A 20,166-nucleotide genomic window follows, 5' to 3' on the forward strand; every position below is an offset into this window, starting at 1 on the left:
CTTGGGTCAAAAAAATATCATCCTGTAAGTTCTCATATAGCCAGTCTTGTGGCAACTGAATTAGCTTTCTGAAAATAAAATAGAGATAAGTAAGTAATTAAGAAACTTGTGTTCTAGTCCCATTTCTGTCTTGTACTAGCTTCTCACCTGGTCAAGTGACTTAACTTCTCTGAGTCCTCTTATCTAGGGGTCCCCAACCCCCAGGCCACGGACTGGTACCGGTCCGTGGCCTGTTAGGAACTGGGCCGCACAGCAGGAGGTGAGCCAGTGGGCAAGTGAGCGAAGCTTCCTTTGTATTTACAGCTGCTCCCCATTGCTTACATGACAGCCTGAGCTCCACCTCCTATCAGCATTATGGTGAGTTGTATAATTATTTCACTATATAATACAATGTAATAATAATAGAAATACAGTACACAATAAATGTAATGTACTTGAATCATCCCAAAACCCCACCGCCCCCTGCCGTCCGTGGAAAAATTGTCTTCCATGAGACTGGTCCCTGGTGCCAAAAAGGTTGGGGACCGCTGCTCTTATCCACACTGGTAAAATGATGATACTATCTGTGATAAGATTATTTTGAGCATAAAAGGACAAAACGTATATGTGTTTAAAAGTTCTATAAAATTTAAGGTATTATTATTCTATTTACCTTCAATCAACTTACTGCTTATAGAGTTATACATTTTTTGGACATTCAAAGCCACTATTACCTTATTTGGTTGAACTGTCCTGCGAAGGTTTTCCATCCACTTATCTCTCTCTGAAGCAGAGTTACAGCTGAAGCATTTACTTCCACTTAAGTAGGTAACCTTCAACATAAAGATTAGAGATAAGGAAAAGGAAATGCAGGGCTTGGGGTCTCTATCTTCCTAGTTGTATCATTAAAGAGTTAGAGATATGCTATGAACCCATATTATACTACATGGTAACTAAAATGATATTTGCTGGTTTTATGATATCTATATGTACATCCACATTCACTTTTTGCTTTGTTATCTAGTTAGCATCTACTAGAATGCAGGTATGAAGACAAAGGCCATTGAGAATTCAGCTCAGGAACCTAAAGCTGGCCTACAGTTTAGAAAGAACAAAACTAAAACCCTTTAATTAAACTTAAACCTTAAAAACTTACCTGCAAATAAATATGCTCAATTCTGAGTTAATAAAAATAACTAAAAAGGAAAGAAGGTCTCTAAAACAGCTTATTTCTTGGGACTGCCTTCATTATAATGTTACAGAAGGCTACTACGTGAAACTGAAAAGAGTTACCAGTATTGAATTACTTTGGAACCCATTTCTCTTCTACTAGGCAACCAGTCTGATTGCCAATCATTTAATTAGGTTAGCCTGATGATTATTATCAATGTCCTTTAAAAATGAAGCATGTTGTCTCTATGCCTAGAACCTAACACCTGGCTGGGCATACAATCTGTTGAACTGTGTTCTACAAATATGGCAAAGTTCAAGTGACTTTTATACAAAAAAACACCAATAAATGACCTGTCCAAATTGCTAAAGTGGTTCACATATTAACTCAATCTCAGATTATAACCTAGTGAATCAGATCAGATGTCACAGTCTGTCTAATATGGTAGCTATTAACCACACGTGGCTAGTGAGCACCTGAAATACTAGTCCAAACTGAGATGTGCTATAAATGTAAAATATACATCAGGTTTTGAAGATTCAGTTTTTAAAAAAAAGAATGTAGAAAGTTCCATTGATAATTTTTAGTTCCATGTTAGAAGTGGTAACATTTGGGTTTAGTAAAATTTAAAATTACACATGTGGCTTGCACTGTATTTCTGTTGGATAGTGCAGGTCCATAAGAAAAGGTATAAAACATCTTTCAACTTCTACAATATCTAACATAGGACCCATCACTAATAACTTTGTAAGTTTGTGCTCATTAATTAAATCATAACCCTAACAAGTATATGGATGGTTTTGAAATTAAATTTGCAAACGGCCAATTGTGTACATTTACTTTGGGAGGGGGAAATTACCTTATAAAAGGTGATGATGATAATTTTCTGGTGAAGGGCAATTTGTTCACTGAAGAAATTAGGCACCTGCAATGTGCCAGGGACTGGGCTAAGTGCTGGGGATTACAAAGATAAATAAGACATGGTCCCAGATCTTGAACTGCCCATGTTTTAGTTAGAAAAATTATGGTTTTAGTCAATTTCCTCAAAAGGATCATTAAAATTGGGGGGTTTGGTTTTCAGGAGAAAAATAATAACATATTGTGTGATATCTTTATCAATACTAAAAAATTAAAATACTAACAATAAGTTATTATTAATCTTGTGACCTCTGCTGAGAATGCACTAAGAACCCATTTATTTATTTAGTTTAAATTGGGGTATAGCTGTTTTACAATGTTGTGTTAGTTTCTGCTGTACGGCGAAGTGAATCAGCTATATGTATACATATATCCTCTCTTTTTTGGATTTCCTTCCCATTTAGGTCACCACAGAGCATTGAGTAGAAGAACTCATTTATTTTGAAAGCAGACAAGCCCAAAAGGAAGGAGAAGTCATCATTAATAACTTTAATCACCAACATAATCAGATTAGCAGATTTCCAATTTTTCCCCTGTAAGTAGGTAATTTTCAGCAACTGAAAACCAGTTAAGATGATCAAATCATCAATACTACAGTAATGCGATCATAAGAATACTGGATAGAAAAATCTCTTTGTTGTCTAACTACTCTTCCTTTTTCCTACACTTTTCTACCTCAAAGCAGAAGTCTTGTCCAAGGATGCTGCTATGGAGTGGCTTCACTGATACGGGCTCCCCTCTACCAAGATCCAGACATTCCACTGCACTGCATGGGCTCAGCAGGGATTCATGGGAACGTGACTCTTTTAGTTTAGGCAGCCCACGAGACCTAAAAGTAGAAAGAGATATTTATGGTAGTGTAATTACTTGGCCAACAAGAAAATAAATGTCAAATGCAATGGAGGCTTAACCAAATGTATAAATGCCTAAGAGGAAAATAAATGAGCAAATTAACAGTTAATCTGTAACAATAATAATAGGACCATATTCATGTGGCACAGATAAGCCACATACATATTTGTGTCTGTGTGTACACACTTCTGTTTTTCAACAAAACACAAAAATGTACTATAATTTTACTCATCTCAAGGGAGCTTGAAGTTCCACAACAGACATTGTTTTTATCCTCATTCCCGTGTTGGAGATGGAGAAATATATATCATCTAAGGTTATCTTACACATTTTTTTTATGCAAAGGTGTTATCAAAAGACATATCATTTCTTTTTACTTTTTTTTTTTCCCATGCTATAGCTTTATCCTCTATTATCAGTGACAAAATAGCAGTGACTGAACCCTCATTCTGTTTCCTTCTGCTTTGGCAGAATAAACATACATACACAAACCCAGAATCAAAGCCAAACTTTTCAGCACAAGACCCTGCTTTTCCAAAGGTCTGATTTCCATCTCTATATGGAATTCTTTTCTGGCAAGCTTTTGGTTCTATCTATGCTTTACTGTACAAATATGAATAAAGAGTGAAATGCCTTGAAGAAACTTCCCACCCTCAAAAGAAATGTTCAAACTAGAAGAACAGACCTTTGTCAACACCGTTCAGGCATTCTGGTTGATTCTGTCCCCTAGTTGTTTAAAAAGGAATGCGGGGAAGCAGGACTCTTGTCACTACAGGAGCTAGTACTTCACTGCCTTCCCCTTGGAAGAATCAATGAAGCCAAACAATATAAAACACAATATTCTTGAATCCAGAACTGGGTAGCTATGCAGTTTTACTCAATAATTATAGTATTTATTGACTGAAACACCCAGAGTTAAATACATATATTTCAAGCAGAAGTACCTAGTAATAGGGATAAAAAGAAATGTCTTGTGGAAAGACATTTGTTTGTGTAAAACACATTAAATAAGCAGCTTCATTCATTTCCTTGAAATAACCATGTTAACTTAAAAAGGAACCAAAATACTTAATGCCAGAGTAGCTTTCAGTTAAATTATAAAGTAATGAGATATAGGAAACTAGCACGAAAGGCCGCTCTTTCCCTTCTGTTTCCATTCTAACACTGTTTAATCAAACTCCATGCAGTAAAAAAACATCTTAAGCAATAGGACCTTAGTCCATTCTTCTTTCCACACACAAAAATGTGTGTTCTAATGTTCAGCAATCTTTTTACGGTCAAAAAGTCAATAATTATATTTACCATTGATAATACAAAGGATGCACAAAAGCCACCTAATGTTTTGTACCTAAAAATATAACAATGTAATGGCTCCACATTTATTTCTTTTTGTTCTACTGGATAAGACAATGACATGTTATATACTGTCAACAGAGCATATCAACTATAAATAACTAAATGCAAAAGCAAATTTTAATGTAATTACCATACAACCTTTCCCAATATGCTTCATAGGAAGCCTGGCTGAGGCAACAGGATACTGTGATCTTTTCTAAACACATATGAAACAACAGTTCCAGCCCGTTTTTCCCAGGACGAGTTGCTTGTAGGGGAAAAGGCTATCCTGCTCTGGGAGTGAGCCTCTCAACAGGGAAGATGAAGGCATATTTAAGATAGGAGGTACAAAATAAGGCTTACTTTTATGTTTTAAATTCTTTAGGAAAATATTCTAAAACATAAATTAATTTTATCTCAAACCAAATAAATGTCTACCTACATGAAGCAACTGTACAGCCATCTTGCAGTGCACCCCCAAATCACTGCGGTGCCACATGTCATGGTACAGAAAATCACTTTCTGAACTACATCTCAGAAAACAACTCTGTGTTTAGAAGAAAGAACCAATAGAAGGTGGTCTCCCCTGCTGCCTTCGGTTACTGGTAACATCTCTGGATAAATGTTTTCCAGGTGTAATTTCAAGTCTTCAGTAGAAGCAGAACAGAAACACATATAACAGAACGTGAAGTCATCTTCCAAATAGGCTGCAGGACAGGTAATATTCTTCTTCTCTTCCTCAGGCTGCATCCAGCCCCTCAGGTAACACAAACAAGGTCCCTGGGCTCTAGGCTGGGCCTGTTGCCATGGTGCTACACCTATAAGGAGATTAGAGCCAAAGGCAGCTGGGAGAAGCTGCAGCTTGAAGGACTCAAGGAGCATGCTCTGCAAATGTGACCATTTTAAGACAGAAAGGAAGGAATGGCGAGGCTCCACCCATTTCCATGAACAATTTCGGAGTCAAAGCTGTAGGAAAAAAACTTAGGCAACTCTGGGGGTGGAGGAGAATCTCTGTGCTAGAAAACGAAGCTGCGAAGCTTTAGATGTTTCCTAGATGATCCCCAGCCCACTACTAAAAGGTATTTGCCACATCCCACCTTGCAAGTACAATCTTTCTCTCACATCTGTTTTATTTCCTTTGCAGTGCTTATCCTAGTTTAATGTTTCTAGGTATTATTTTCATTAACTTATCTGAGTTATATTTTTTTTTCTTTCAGAGAGTTGGATAATTTTCTTTATTCACTGTATTTCCAGTGCTGAACAAATGTCATTTTGACATTTGTTGATATCTGTTTATGGCTGTATTTGGAAGGTTTAACTTCCAAATACAGCCATAAACAGATATCATAACCAAGCCACCTGGAATTAGAATTCAAAATTCTTCCTGGTTACAGAAATTTCAGCTGTTAATATATATAGTTCAGGGTCTCCTATTGTTCAGCATTTATGTGTTTGTGTGTATATACACACTGACGCCCATGAACTGAACACCAAAGTTGCTAATATGTGCAACACTGCTAATGAATAAATAAGCAAGCCCTTCCTGTATTGGGAAGAAAGTATCTTGAAGAAGACAGAAGTAATTCCCAGAGAAGCAGGATTACAGTAAACAGGAAGATCAAGCAGCCTGGGAGTGGCAGCGGTGGGGAGGCATTATCTGTGCAAATATTTCTATATAATAGCATTAGTAAGCCCAAGTCCCCTCTAAGCATGTTTACCTCCTCCTGTACCTTCCTATGAAATGATGTTTCTTAGATCTGCTAATTAGAGTTTTAGCAGCTCTGTATGGCACCGCAGTTTACTCCTCTAATGGAAAGTGGAATGTAGATTTATTGAGAGAAAAATAGGAGTTTAAAACGACTTTTCCCAGTCCAATCTGACAATGGCCATCAAGGAACCTAACCTCAAAACTGGACGTTGTGAATCCCTTGACTACTGGTTCTCTTCCCGACCCCTGCACCCCTACTCCCCAACCCCCATCATCCCAAACACCATGGAATAATTCAGGGCTCAGTGTGATAGGTAAGGGTTAAAAATCTAATTGCTTTGCTGATGAAGATTACCTGCTGCTTCTGACCTATTTAAGAGAGAAACTACAGGGCAGGAATAGCTTTCTATTACCCACTACAGTGAATTAATATTATATTGCTTTAATCCACATCACTGTCTGAAATCAATCTTAAAAGACAAACGTGAAGGGGTTGGGGGTGAGGAGCCCACACACACACCCCTGGATTCACGGAAGACAAAAAGGAGTCAAAGAACTCTGACTAGTGCGATGTTACGTAAAGCAGCTGGATTTTTCCCGGCCCCACCACCCAACTGTTTAAAAGCATATACTTCCCCCACAGCACCGGTGGTGCTTGGGTGTGCTAGCTCAATCTGCCACGTGTTTACAGATTCAATTCCAAATGTGGGAAACTTGTAATTAAAACTATAACTGAAAAACATGCTTATTGCCACACAAAATCCTGGACTCCAGTGCAGGTGAACTTCTGCGTGGCGTGGCAGTTATGATTCCAGACTGCTTTGCTGAGTTCTTGGAAAGACAGCTCAGCCATAAACTAAGTATAGCAATATATGTTGGTACTCACCAGTATGTGTTCCTAGGGCACTTTACCTTGTTTGAAAATTTCCCAGGTAGAAATTAATAATACTCAGTATCCTAATAGTCTACCAATAAACTTACAAAGGGTCTAATCCGTTTTTTAAAACTTGCATCTGAGCTTTCACTTTGGGAAAAAGACAGCTTTACTTGCTCCCCAGATTTTATTGTTTTTCAACCTGGTATCTGTGAAACGATCCAACTGATGTTTTCTGTTTGAAAGAGCAGATCCTTTCCTATACTACTGAATATAAAGCTTTCCCTACCTGGATTAAAAAAAAAAAAAAAAGAAAAGAAAGAAAGAAATTACAGCTCATTCATCAGAGTTCTGCTTGTGTGCTAAAATAAAAAAATGTGCCCCCGAGGATCCTGACAGCCCTAGGTGCACTGATTTACCTGCTGCAGTTAAAGCCAGTCCCTACTGCTTATACTACTCACTGGTTTTTATGTTTACTTAAAAAAATACCATACAACCACTCACACAAAAAGCTATTATGGGGCTTCCCTGGTGGCGCAGTGGTTGAGAGTCCGCCTGCCGATGCAGGGGACACGGGTTCGTGCCCCGGTCCGGGAGGATCCCACATGCCCCGGAGCGGCTGGGCCCGTGAGCCATGGCCGCTGAGCCTGCGCGTCCGGAGCCTGTGCTCTGCAACGGGAGAGGCCACAACAGTGAGAGGCCCGCGTGATGCCGAAAAAAAAAAAAAAAAAAAAAGCTATTATGGAAAAGTAACATGTACCGCCGATCTTCCTTCTCTCTGCTCTCAGCCTCTGTTCTGACAGGATAGTCTAATGAGCCCAGCTGCTAATGGTAAAGAAGGATGTTTGTCAGTCTGAGTTTTCACTTAAACTCATGGTAAGGAAATTTATCATCACGGTCAAAAACGACATTCAACCTATTTTTGGTACATATACATGTATACAGACAATGAAGACAGGCACAGAATGAAGACAAGATTATAAATATTAAAACATGTTCTGAGGGGCAGAAAACTCAACCAGCCTCCAATATGACAGACACTAGGGAACAATCTCCTTACAGAAACTGTACCATATTGTAACACACTTTTTTTGTTCTTAAATTGCAAATGGAATAAAATCTACTAGTGTCTATTAAACAAATTCAATGTAAACACAACTATACTGAATTTAAAAAAAAACCATGAAACTAAACCAAACCACACTCATAAACCACTCAATTAACATACTTACTAGTGTAACAGTGAGTGGAAAGATTAGGGTTTTTTTTTCTTTTTTTCTGAATTTAGGCTTTCAGCCTCATCGTTACCGTAAAATTAAGTATGGGTGAAAAGAGGGTAAGAAAGTTAGAGGGAATTCCCTGGTGGTCCAATGGTTAAGACTCTGCGCTTTCACTGCCAAGGGCATGGGTTCAATTCCTGGTCGGGGAACTAAGATCCCACAAGCTGTGCCACGAGGCCAAAAAAAAAGAAGTTAGACACTGATGGAGTTCAATGACACTTACTACTTAATCATCCCTAAATTCACGACTATTTGCTTTCCCATTAGTTTCAGCCATTATTTGGTTGAGTAAATGAATATATGTATGAATCCATCTATCCATTCAATAGTTACTTTGTGTACGTTATGTGCCAGGCACTATACTAGATACCGATGCAAGGAAACAATGGTGAAGAAGAAAGGCAAGGTCCTTTTACTCACACACAGTTTATAATCTAGTGAGTTAAAAATCTATTATAAGGGCTTCCCTGGTGGCACAGTGGTTGAGAGTCTGCCTGCCGATGCAGGGGACACGGGTTCGTGCCCCGGTCCGGGAGGATCCCGCATGCCGCGGAGCGGCTGGGCCTGTGAGCCATGGCCGCTGGGCCTGCGCGTCCGGAGCCTGTGCTCTGCGGTGGGAGGGGCCACAGCGGTGAGAGGCCCGCGTACCGAAAAAAAAAAAAAATCTATTATAATACAATGGGATGAGATCTAGGAAAAAGGATGCAATAGTGGCTCTGTGGGCACTTAGTAGGGGCCCTGGATCTTCAGTTGGGGATTCAAAGAAAGTTTCTTGGAGGTAAAAGTAATGTGAAGTTGTGAACTAAAGGATGGAGTGGAATTAGCTCTATGCAGATGTGGAGGTACTGAGCATTCTAGAGGGAATGGCCAGCATGTGAGAAGGCCTGTAGTGAGAACATACAAATCTGGGGTGTTTGAGGAACTGAAAAGAATTCAGCAGTGTGACTCCGGTGCAGTGTGGATGTGTGTTGGGGCTGAGAGAAGAGGCATGGGGAATAATGAGGCTTGAGAGATACCATGATGGGACCCGTAGTAACATGGGTGTTCCAATTTGATCACAAGGCCAGTGGATGGACAGAAAGGTTGTGGGTGGTGGAAGGTGAATGACATGATCAGATGTGTGCCTTGGCAAGAGTATACTTTGGCTAAAAAGTGGAGAAAGAGAGGGGTACACAGAGGAGAGAGAAATAATGAAAGACTTAGAGACTGGTTCACAGGTTATGATAGTAACCCGAGTAAAGATCACAAACTAGAGCAGCAGAAATACAGAAGAAGTGGATGGATTTGGGGGTAATTAGGAGGTAAATAGGCCCTAATAACTGCAATGCTGGAGGCAATAGGGAGAGGGTAGAGTCAAGGTTGAGCCACTGGGTAGAAAGATGGTAATGTCCTTTACAGAGATGGGAAGTGAGAGGCAATGTTGGTTGAACCAAGGGGGGGAAATAAAATCAAGTTTAGTACAAGTTTGAGGTTCCTATGGGAGTAGATGTTTGCTGCAGACTGAATGTCTCACCCAAAAATGTATGTTGAAATGCTAGCCTCCAATGTGATTGTATCAGGAAGTGTGACCTTTGGGAGGTGATCAGGTCAGGGGGGTGGAGCCCTCATGAAGGGGATTAGTGCCTTTATAAAATAAATCCCAAAGAGATCCATCACCCATTCCCCCACCTGAGGACACAGAGAAAAGGAAGCGTTTTGAACCAGGAAGCAGGTCCCTACCAGACACTGAATCTGCCAGAACCTTGATCTTGGACTTCCTAGCCTCCAGAACTGTGAGAAATAAATTTCTGTTGATTATAAGCTATCTAGTCTATGATGTTTTATTACTGCAGTCTCAACAGACTAAGACAATGTGAATACTGAAATAGAACATGTAGACCGAGAAATGCTAACATTTAAATCTACAAAATTGACAGAGAGACTGAAGAATCTGAAAGACAGAAGGAAAACCAGGAGACTCAAGTATCATAGAAGCCCAGGGAAGAGAACTCTTAAAAAGGATGGTTGTCGCCCTCACTCGCCGCCGACGGCCTGTCTCGTCGCTCTCTAGCTGTGCCGCTGCCCCAGAAATGCTTCGATTGCCCGCAGTCCTTCGCCAGATTAGGCCAGTGTCCAGGGCACTGGCTCCTCATCTCACTCGGGCTTATGCCAAAGATGTAAAATTTGGTGCAGATGCCCGAGCCTTAATGCTTCAAGGTGTAGACCTTTTAGCTGATGCTGTAGCCGTTACTATGGGGCCAAAGGGAAGGACGGTGATTATTGAACAGAGTTGGGGAAGTCCCAAAGTGACAAAAGATGGTGTGACTGTTGCAAAGTCCATTGACTTAAAAGATAAATATAAAAATATTGGTGCGAAACTCGTTCAAGATGTTGCCAATAACACAAACGGAGAGGCTGGGGATGGCACCACTACTGCTACTGTCCTGGCACGCTCTGTCGCCGAGGAAGGCTTCGAGAAGGTCAGCAAAGGTGCTAACCCAGTGGAATCAGGAGAGGTGTGGTGTTAGCTGTTGATGCTGTAACTGCTGAACTTAAGAAGCCGTCTACACCTGTGACAACCCCGGAAGAGATCGCCCAGGTTGCTACGATTTCTGCAAATGGAGACAAAGAAATCGGCAGCATCATTTCTGACGCGATGAAAAAGGTTGGAAGAAAGGGCGTTATCACAGTAAAGGATGGAAAAACACTGAATGATGAATTAGAAATTATTGAAGGCATGAAGTTTGATAGAGGGTATATCTCTCCATACTTTATTAATACATCAAAAGGTCAGAAATGTGAATTCCAAGATGCCTATGTTCTGTTACGTGAAAAGAAAATTTCTAGTGTCCAGTCCATTGTTCCTGCTCTTGAAATTGCCAATGCTCACCGTAAGCCCTTGGTCATAATTGCTGAAGATGTTGATGGAGAAGCTCTAAGTACACTCGTTTTGAATAGGCTGAAAGTTGGTCTTCAGGTTGTAGCAATCAAAGCTCCAGGTTTTGGTGACAATAGAAAGAACCAGCTTAAAGACATGGCTGTTGCTACTGGCGGTGCAGTATTTGGAGAAGAAGGACTAACTCTAAATCTTGAAGATGTTCAGCCTCATGACTTAGGAAAAGTTGGAGAGGTCATTGTGACCAAAGATGATGCCATGCTCTTGAAAGGAAAAGGTGATAAGGCTCAACTTGAAAAGCGTATTCAAGAAATCATCGAGCAGTTAGATATTACAACTAGTGAATATGAAAAGGAAAAATTGAATGAACGTCTGGCAAAACTCTCAGATGGTGTTGCTGTGCTAAAGATTGGTGGGACAAGTGATGTTGAAGTGAATGAAAAGAAAGACAGAGTTACAGATGCCCTTAATGCTACACGAGCTGCTGTTGAAGAAGGCATTGTTTTGGGAGGGGGCTGTGCCCTGCTTCGGTGCCTTCCAGCCTTGGATTCAATAACTCCAGCTAATGAAGATCAAAAAATTGGTATAGAAATTATTAAAAAAGCACTCAAAATTCCTGCAATGACCATTGCTAAGAATGCAGGTGTTGAAGGATCATTTATAGTTGAGAAAATTTTGCAAAGTTCTTCAGAAGTTGGTTATGATGCTATGCTTGGAGAATTTGTGAATATGGTAGAAAAAGGAATCATCGATCCAACTAAGGTTGTAAGAACTGCATTACTGGATGCTGCTGGAGTGGCCTCTCTGTTAACTACAGCAGAAGTTGTAGTCACAGAAATTCCTAAAGAAGAGAAGGATCCTGGGATGGGCGGAATGGGTGGGATGGGAGGTGGGATGGGAGGTGGCATGTTCTAATTCCTAGAATAGGGCTTTACCATCATTCATGAGCTGTGAGAGGCAGTGTTCCTCACCAATAACTTTGAGAGGTCAGTTGAAGGAGGTGACTGAAGAAGAGGCTGGCTGAGGTTTCAGAAAATCACTATAACCGTCAGTTACTGGTTTCAGTTGACAACAGAATGGTTTACTGCTGTCATTGTCCATGCCTACAGATAATTTATTTTGTATTTTTGAATAAAGACATTTGTACATTCCTGGTAAATGAGTATAAGAGCCATGCACCAATGTACTGCTTTCAACTTAAATCACTGAGGCATTTTTACTACTATTCTGTTAAAATCAGGATTTTAGTGATTGCCATCAACAGATGAGAAGTTAAGAAGCAGCCTTTCTGTGGAGAGTAAGAATAATTGTGTACAGAGTAGAGCAATATCCAATTATGTGACAACCTTTGTGTAATAAAAATTGTTTAAAGTTAAAAAAAAAAAAAAAAGGATGGTTGTCCATTACTGTAGAAGATAGAGTGTGTTAAAATATTAACAGTAGGGCTTCCCTGGTGGCGCAGTGGTTGGGAGTCCACCTGCCGATGCAGGGGACATGGGTTTGAGCCCTGGTCTGGGAAGATCCCACATGCCGCGGAGTGGCTTGGCCTGTGAGCCATGGCCGCTGAGCCTGCGCGTCCGGAGCCTGTGCTCCGCAACGGGAGAGGCCACAACAGTGAGAGGCCCGCATGCCGCAAAGAAAAAAAAAAAAAAAATTAACAGTAGCCACTGGGTATGTGAACTGAGAGATAATTGGAGATAATTGTAGCAGTTTCAGTGAAATGACGAGGACGAAAATGAGACTCCAGATGGTTGAGAAAATGAATGGGATATGAGAAAGTGGAGACTAACTCATAAAGTCTGATGGTGAAGGGGTGGCAACTGGGAAACAGCTACAGGGAGGCATGAAGTTGAAATGGGGTTGAAGGAGGTATTCTCTAATCATTTTCTCCCCTTAAATAATAAAGTAATAAATGCTTTTGGTAATAAATGCCAAGAGCTTAGAAGGACAAAAGGTGAAAAATAAAAATAAGGGTACCTCCCTCAATCTCCTACGGAAAATACTATTAACGATTTTTGTGACCCCTCCCAGAAATTTTTTGTACACAGACAACCAAATATTATACACATACATATATGTGTGTGTATGTGTGTGTGTGTATGTATGTATACACATACAAATGAGATTCTACCATACTTTTTTTCCTTAAGAGTATATTTTGGAATCTTGTCTACACTGGAACATATAGATATAAATTGCCGTTTTTTAATGATCACTCTGTATTCCCTTACATGGGCCTATAGAAGTTTAACCAATCCTTGATGACCATCTAAGTCTCTTTTCTTTTCTCTTTTTTTTTTGGTGATCACCACCGAGGTTCAAAAAGTATCTTAGTACATATACCTTGAAGCACATGTGCATGTATACATGCTTTAAAGTTCCAGATGTGAAACTGCTAGATCAAAGGGCACATACATTTAAAGTTTTGATATTGCTAATTTATCCTCCATAATAGATGACATCAATTTAAAGTCCTACCAATAGTGCATGTTTCTATACACTATCACCAAAATGAGGTATGGCTACACTTCAAACATCTTTGCCAGTATAATTGGTAAAAAAGGGTATTTCATTTCTATACTATTGCTTTAGTACGAATTTCTTTAGTTATGAGGTTGAGGACATTTAAACATGTATATTGGCAATCTCAGTTCTCTTTTCTGTGAATTATGAACTGTTATTTCATATTCTTAAACCATTTTTCTAATTGTTTAAGTTAACTGAATGTATTGATAAATATTATGTAAATTAAGTAAATTAGTACTTTTTCTGTCCTATTTGTAATTATTTCCCCCAGTTTATGCTTAGAAAGGGTTCTTCCATTCCAAGATCATAAGAAATCCAGCTATATTTTCTTTTACTGATTCTATTTTAATTTTTCACCCAAACCACTTGGATTTGGAGGGAAGGGAAGATGATAGGAGCATAGTAGGGAGTTTGCTTTATATTTTACCAAATCGTGAAAATATAATGACCAATTTGACTCACTAATTATTACTGCATAGTATTCTACTCTTATTAAGAGTTGTTGTTTGGGGCTTCCCTGGTGGCGCAGTGGTTGAGAGTTCGCCTGCTGATGCAGGGGACACGGGTTCGTGCCCCGGTCTGGGAAGATCCCACATGCTGCGGAGCGGCTGGGTCCGTGAGCCATGGCCGCTGAGCCTGCGCGTCCGAAGCCTGTGCTCTGCAACGGGAGAGGCCACAACAGTGAGAGGCCCGCGTACCGAAAAAAAAAAAAAGTTGTTGTTTGAATACGTTTGTGTGTATGTTTGAATATGTATGTTGTGTGTATATATATGTGTGTGCATATATTGTTTGATCTTTCCTTCTTTCTCAATCATTTTCTCAGCAGGTTAGGCTTCCTATCAACACATGCAACAAAGAGGATAATGGAAAAGGCAATCAACTTGGACTCAAAAGTCCTACGTATTCATGTCAGCTTAAATCACTCACTAGCCATGTGACGTGGAACAAACAATTTATTACTTCTAAACCTTAGTTATCTCATTTGTAAAATGTGGATAATGATTTCTGTTCCTATACCTCCCACAGTTATTGTGAAAATCAAATGCAATCATCTATGATTTTAAAAATATCTCATAAACTACAGTACCATACAAATGGGACTATCATTGCAAACATAGTTTTTCAAAGTGATATGACAAGCATTAGTTCATTTTATGTAAACTATTAGGTTAGGATAGCTATTCCCAAATATATTCCTTGCTGGAAGAATACGAAGATAGAAGGTATAAATGTATGGAAATAATTTTTTTCTATTAAAATAAAGCATTCTAATGAATTTAAAATGCTATCATGACATAATTAGAAACTTCAATTGGATTTTAGTTCACAAAACTAAGGGCTCCTTAACTGGTCCATATCAGTAAACACTGGTAAGGGAAACTATAATCTATAGCTAGGCTGTATTGATTAATTAATGGCCTGGAATCCAATAATTTCGGAGAAGTTGTCATTCTATCCAAGTACACCATAGTGAAGGAGATTCTTCTTCTCTATTATCTGGAATTTGTTTGGATTCTTCCCTTTTGTTTCAGGCCAAGAAATTAAGTTTCTTAATAGGACAGGCATCGTGGTAGGGGGTGGGGATACAAAGATTGTACACTTGCGGAGCTTCCCATCTGCTGCAGTAAGCAGAAACATGAAAAGATAAATTCAATAGAAAGCAGTCAGTCCTATAATAAGGTGTATACAGTAGGGTATATGGGGTAGGTGCTTAGTCTAGAATGATGCACAGGAAGAACAAGGAAAAGAAGTCAGGGAGCATATGACTCCTGACTTGGGTACTGTTGCATGTCAAAGGACACGGTGTAGGAATAGGATATGGTATTTGGGATAGAGAGGGCAGCAAGATTAAAAGTAGAGAAATATGAAACAGTTTAGTAAGTAAATGATGGACTTCTGGTAGGAGTGGTAGGAGGTAATGCTGAGAGTTAGGGAATGGACAGAGCCATGTTCCATTTTGTACGTTATGCTCAAGATTGTAGATGAGTAAAAGTATTATATACATATGTGATGAGATATTAAAATTGAAGTTTCAAATTGAGACTCTAAGGTAAAACAGGTGCATGCTGCAGTGAAGTACCAAACTGTAGAATCTACAAAGGAAATATTTTGGAACCGATTCCATTACCTTGAACCTCTCAGTCAGAGCAGGACTATAAAAAGTGGTGACAGTATGGAGAAGGGAAAGGATTTTGTGAGAGATAATTTTTGGAGAAAGCTGTGAGGCTTATCCCTCCCATCCCCCCCCTCCCCCCAACATACACAAGGGATATTGGTAGGGAATGCATACAAGGTGGGGTTTGATTTTACCTGGGAAATCTAGAGGATGAGAAATGACTAACTGTCGGTAGCACAGCCCAAGTTGATACTTTTGGATTAGGCTGCACTCCTAGAGGTTTGTCAGGGCAAAGGATGTGTGAATATTTCCTGTAGACCAGAGGACTGGAAGGGTGAAGACTAGAACGGCAAAAATTCCTTCCTAGAAACTGTGGAAGGAGTTGCAAGTGAACACCTAGAATAGAAATGTACCCATGAAACTAAAAAAAACCATAGATGAGAGTTCCTCAAAGATGAGGCATTTCTGAAGAATTCTTCAAAGTACCTCATGATAGAAGAGTCAGCTTTAAACACCTGCCAGACTCAGAGAGCATTATGGAAGGCTAAGATAGTACTAAAACTTTTCTTATTACCTTTCCCCTCCTTTCTGTCTCTCCCCTTGCTCCAAATCTGGAGGGCACCTAAAGCCACGGGTAGTTAAGCTGGATGCGAAGAGAGAAGTAAGTAGTTTATAATACTTCCTTCTCCAAAAGCAGACTGTCTGCAATTGGCTTGGCTGGGCTAAGTATGAAGTTTGATTACTATCTCGAAGTGAACACCAATAGGCTCTGAGTTAAGACCTTTGATTTAGAGTAACCATGGATTAACTACATGGATCGTAGATCTAAATATAAAAGCTAAAAATCATAAAACTTCTAAAAGAAAACAGAAGTGAAAATGTCTTGGGACACACACACACACACACACACACACACACACACACAAAACCCATAAAAATTGCTGGTGGGAATGTAAAATTGTACAAGTACTCTGGAAGATAGTTTGGCAGTTTCCTCTAAACCTAAACAAGTACTTATCATACAACCCAGCAATTGCACGCTTGCGTATTTACTGCAGAGAGGTGAAAACTTATGTGTACACAACTGTTCACAGCAGCTTTATTCCTAATAGCTAAAAATCAGAAACCAGTGTTCTCCAGTAGGTGATTGGTTAACAAATTTTGATACATCCATAAAATGGAATACTACTCAGCAATAACAAGAAACAAACTATTGATAGATACAACAATTTGGAGGGATTTCAAGGGCATTTTATTTAGTGAAAAAAAAGCCAATATTAAATGGCTACACATTATATGATTCCATTTATATAACATTCTTGAAATAACAAAACCATAGAAGTAGAAAACAAAAAGTGGTTGCTAGGGGACAGGGATGGGTGTGGGGAGGTGGGTATGACTAAAAAGTAGCAGAGGGAGTTCTTTTCTGGTAATGGAATAATTCTGTATCTTGATTGTGGTGGTGGTTACACAAATCTATACATAGGATTAAATTGCATAGACTTATAAATACACACAAATGAGTGCACATAAAAATTGGTGAAAAATAAAATCTGTAGTCTAATTAACAGTATTGTACCAATGTCAATTACCTGTTTTTGATATTACACTACAGTCATAAGATATCACTATTGGGGGAAGTGCTTGCAAGACTCTACAACTTCTTGTGAGTATACAAATTAAAAAAAAAAGAGTTAAAAAATTAGTTCTAATTAGGAGAAACTCAAGAAGCTGAGTATATACGCCCTACAAATGAACACTACACTTATTCTTAGGTATCCTCCTGACAAAGAATAAGCGGACTACTTTAAAACCATGCTTTGTCAGTGAGCCTCAGAATTGAAGACATTACTGCAAAGGTTTTTACTTGAAGGACGTTTGAAGGAGTTGAGAAAATTCTATTCCATGTGCTTATCTTCACCTCAAGACTTGGTAAATTTAAGTAGCACTTCCAGAGTAAGGTTGGCAACCTGACAGGCATTCGAAATCCTGGAATGCCTGACAATGCTGTATAACCATGGTTTTTCAGCATTTCCTAGTTTTTCAAACTTTTCAAAGTGCATTTCAATATAAGGCAGAAACAGCAGAGTCTTCTCCTGTCCCAACACCCTTCCACATGACATGGCTTTAATGTGAAAATGCTGCCAATATCGATTCTAGGAAATCACTTTACTGGCTTTTATCTGATTAGATGGCTTTGGAACAATGATGACTTTGTGACATCCTATTGATTTTGCCTCTAAAATGTTTCTCCTATCTTGTCTCTGACTCTTCATTCCCACTGCCAACTACCCTCTTTAGAGCCTTTCTTATTTCCTACCATAGCTTTTTTTTTTTTTTTTTTCCTAATTGGTCTCCCAAACTTAGTCTCTGCAAACCAAGTCATTTGAAATTCCATTGTTGGATTAATCTATAATTGGCACAATTCTGATTAGGTCACTTCCATGCTCAAAAATGTTTAAAAAAACCCCATTGCTTATACAATAAAATCCAAACTCCTCATCTGGCATTCAAGGACTGTCCTGTGTATGGAATACTGTGTTGAAAATAACCTCCACTCAGAATTTTGAAAACACTGCTCCACTGACTTTTGATTTTCAATATTTTATTGAGAATTCCAATGCAATCCTTTCATACTTCCTTTGTATGTAACCTATTTTTTCTTGCTAGAAGCTTTTAAGATTTTTTTTAAAGCCTTGGTGCTGTGCTCTTTCATGATGATGTGAATTGGTGTGTGTGTGTGTGTGGTGTGTGTTGGAAAGTCTTTTGTCATTTTTCATTCACTGTATTGGGAATTTGGTGGCCTTTCCAATCTGGATATTTATATTTTCTTGTTTTGGGAAATTTTCTTGTATTATTTCTTTGACAATTTCCTCTCCAAAGTTTTCTAATAAAACTTTTCTTTTACTAGAATCTTCTGGATTGATTTTCTCATTTTCTGTTCTACTTTCTGGGAGATTGACTTGACTTTAGCTTTTATATTTCAATTTCCAAGCTCTCTTTCTTGTTTCTTTGAGGTTCCGTTTCTTATAGCATCTTATTGTTTCATAGATGCACTATCTTATATTTTGAAAATATTTATTATGCTTTGAAGTTGATTTTGGCTCTACGCATTGTCTCTGTTTCTTCCGGGTTCTTTTTTCTCTCTCCTGTTTATTTGTTTTTCTCTCTGCCTTTCATGTTGAAGAACTTCCTCAAATATCTGGAGATTCTTGGCCATCTGTTTATATTTAAGATTAAAGCACTAAAGAACTCAATGGAAGCTTTGTGTGCTGGAATAGAGCTTACAGATTAGTGAGCTTCACTGCAGAGTACTTCCTGGCCAGCTGTTTGTTTTTTTTTTTTAAATTACCATCTTTATTGAGATATAATTAACATACCATAAAATCTACCCACTTAAAGTGTACGATTTTCAGTATATTCAGAGTTGTGCAATTATCACCACAGTCTAAGCTTAAAACATTTCATCACTCCAAAAAGAAACTTCATGTCCATTAGCAGTCATTCTTCATTCATCACTTTCCCCTGCCCTATATCCCCAGCCTCTGGCAATCATTAATCTACTGTCTCCATAGATTTGCCTATTCTGGACATTTCACATAAATGGAATTGTACATTATATAGTGTTTTGTGATTGGCTTCTTCCACTTTGCATAAAGTTTTCAAGGTTTGTCCCTGTTGTAGCATGTGTCAGTACTTCATTCCTTTTTATGACTGAATAATATAGCATTGCTTAGATATATCATGTTTTGTATATCCATTCATCAGTTGATGGACATTACCACTTTGGGGCTACTATAAATAATGTTTACGAACATTCATGCTACAAATTTTTGTGGGGACATACGTTTTTCACTTCTCTTGGATATACTTAGGAGTAGAATTACCAGCTGACATTGTAATGGGGGAACATAAATGTTGGTATCTGTAGGTCTTTTTATCTGGCTCAGTTTCTCAAATTTGCTGTGTGATGAATGTAAGCCTGGCTGCTGGCCTGCTAGAGCTGGGTGGGAGCTGAACCTTTCCAGAGTTCTGGGGGTGAGTGGGTAAATCAACCTCTTTCTTCTGTTAGAGATGCTAGCTGTCTTCCTAATGACCATCTTTTCCTCCTTCCTTAATAACAGACTCTTGTATTATTGGGGGCAACAACGTACCCATGTATAACATTTCCCAGTCTCTCTTGCAGATAGAAGTGACAATGAGAAGCCACTGGGTGAGGTTTCAGGGAAATTGCTCTAAAGGAGATAACTTCGTTGGAAGACAGGTGTCCTTTTATGGGCCCCTCTTTTCTGGTACCTGAAACATGGATGCTATGGCTGGAGCTCCAGTAGCTAACTTGTGTTCATAAAGAGATCCTTGAAGATCTTGAGAATGGCAGAGGAAAAAGCCCACAAAGAGCCCTGAATCCTTAGTCCTAGACTGCCCACCCTCAGACTTCTTATAGGTGAGGAAAATATAACTTTACTTTGTTTAAGCCATTACTGTTTTGAGTATCTGTTAATTAGCAACTGATCTGAATCATTAAGCGATAG

The 20,166-nt window shown here is 39.0% G+C and overlaps 1 protein-coding gene and 1 pseudogene across 10 annotated transcripts in view; one reads left to right on the plus strand and one right to left on the minus strand.

Moving 5' to 3' along the window:
- The window catches only part of RASAL2 (RAS protein activator like 2), a gene marked incomplete at its 5' end in the record, with an annotated part of 387,226 nt that overhangs the window by 45,421 nt on the left and 321,639 nt on the right, over nucleotides 1-20,166 (minus strand). For all 9 annotated transcript variants that reach the window (XM_082612733.1, XM_082612736.1, XM_082612732.1 and 6 more), the window contains 2 exons: nucleotides 714-812; nucleotides 2,744-2,897. In XM_082612733.1, coding sequence (XP_082468859.1) covers nucleotides 714-812; nucleotides 2,744-2,897 — 253 coding nt within the window. The remainder of the gene's footprint in view (nucleotides 1-713; nucleotides 813-2,743; nucleotides 2,898-20,166) is intronic.
- On the plus strand, nucleotides 10,133-12,368 carry LOC309799504 (60 kDa heat shock protein, mitochondrial-like; annotated as a pseudogene). The gene has a single exon. The product of its transcript is annotated as a 60 kDa heat shock protein, mitochondrial-like (transcript).

This window comes from Mesoplodon mirus (genome assembly GCF_964341445.2).
Source record: "Mesoplodon mirus genome assembly, chromosome: 3".
Lineage (NCBI taxonomy): Eukaryota > Metazoa > Chordata > Mammalia > Artiodactyla > Ziphiidae > Mesoplodon > Mesoplodon mirus.